A 1497-nucleotide genomic window follows, 5' to 3' on the forward strand; every position below is an offset into this window, starting at 1 on the left:
TGTGTGTGTGTGTGTGTGTGTGTGTGTGTGTGTGTACCAGCCCTGTGTAGTCCGCTTTAATCAAACTCTAGTCTGTTCGCCTGGAACATCTGGTTCGTCTGCAGAGGTGTGAACGCACAATTAAACTGTGATTCGGACCAAAAAAGTGTGTGTGTGTGTGTGTGTGTACCAGCCATCACGGCTCCTCCAGTCGTGATGAGCACAGCGGTCACCACGCCGAGGGAAGGCATGGCGTTCCTCAGCACACACACGCCGATGCAGAGCGTGAAGAGGGGCAGGCAGCGCTTGAAGACCACGTACATGGGCAGGCTGAGACCCCTCAGGGACCACAGGGTCAGGGTGGACTGCAGCGTGGAGAGGATACACACCGAGGCAAACTCCTACACACACACACACACACACACACACACACACACACAGTCAGAGAAACCGGTCTGTGCGCGTCTCCCTCGGCTCCTCCCACTCACACCTGTTCTCTATTCTCATCCGTCTCAGCTGCAGACACTCACCTCATCAGTTCCAGTTTGATTTTATTCTCCTGTCTGGAGTTTTTGCCGCCACGTTTTGTTCAAGTTTTATTTTCTTTGAGCTCCTGCTGTTCTCACAGCACGTCGACTGGATGACTCTCAGATACTACCACAGCAAAGGTTTTTAAAGACCAGTTGGTCGTCATCTTAATATTTGTTTTTTCCCCCCGAAACTTTCATCTGATGTTCTGTAATAAACCTGACTGCTTCACCTGCTGATGGTTAATAAATAATAAACCATCAGGATTAAAATCTGTCCTGTTTACAGACATGATTATTGTTTATTAATAAATAAATAAACAAAAGCGATCAGGATGTTTGAACTGATTAATAAAACTGAATAAAGCTTGATCTGATTCAAACTGACACATTTTCTGTGTTCCTCTGAGAAACAGCGTTTAATAAAAAAAAATAAATAAATAAATCGGAGTTTTGAGGGTTCTGAGCAACATTTCAGTCCCGATTCATTTTTCTGCTTGATCAGGTGATTGTTTCTCTTTTTTCCCGCTTCAGTTAAAAACATTTCAAATCAAATTGAAATAAAAACTCAAAGAAAAGCTTTCAACTGCGCAGAAACCTGTTGAGGGTCCCAGGGGAACACCGGGGGGTCTCCTCACCTTGGAGAGCTGCAGGCTGAAGGCGGGGATGTGGACCCTGCCCAGCCTCCTCAGGACCTCCAGGGTCAGCGCGGCCGTGAAGCTGGTCAGGAACTGGATCAGGGTCAGGAAGGTGAAGTGGTAGTTACTGATCAGGAACTTCAGCAGGATGTTCAGGGACCCCGAGAAGACCCCGTGCGCCACGGCCACGGAGATCCCCAGCAGGCGGCTCCGGAACACTTCCATGGTGTGGAGGGGTGACGGACGGGTCGGTACCGGATGGTTTTACGCGCCGCGGCAGTGACCGGATAAAAACTCAGTTCCTCCTGCTGGATCAGACTCTTAGAAAAAAAAACTCCTGGGGTGTGTGTGTG

The 1497-nt window shown here is 48.6% G+C and overlaps 1 protein-coding gene across 1 annotated transcript in view; it reads right to left on the reverse strand.

The window, feature by feature from the left end:
• Window positions 1-1491, reverse strand: part of slc35d3 (solute carrier family 35 member D3) — an 8217-nt gene extending 6726 nt beyond the window's left edge. The window contains exons 1-2 of the mRNA XM_014017902.1: window positions 1145-1491; window positions 119-380 (exon numbers count right to left, since the gene is read on the reverse strand). Coding sequence (XP_013873356.1) covers window positions 119-380; window positions 1145-1369 — 487 coding nt within the window. The 5' untranslated portion in view covers window positions 1370-1491. The remainder of the gene's footprint in view (window positions 1-118; window positions 381-1144) is intronic.
• Between the last annotated feature and the right edge of the window lie 6 nt (window positions 1492-1497).

This window comes from Austrofundulus limnaeus, unplaced genomic scaffold, assembly GCF_001266775.1.
Source record: "Austrofundulus limnaeus strain Quisiro unplaced genomic scaffold, Austrofundulus_limnaeus-1.0 Scaffold179, whole genome shotgun sequence".
Lineage (NCBI taxonomy): Eukaryota > Metazoa > Chordata > Actinopteri > Cyprinodontiformes > Rivulidae > Austrofundulus > Austrofundulus limnaeus.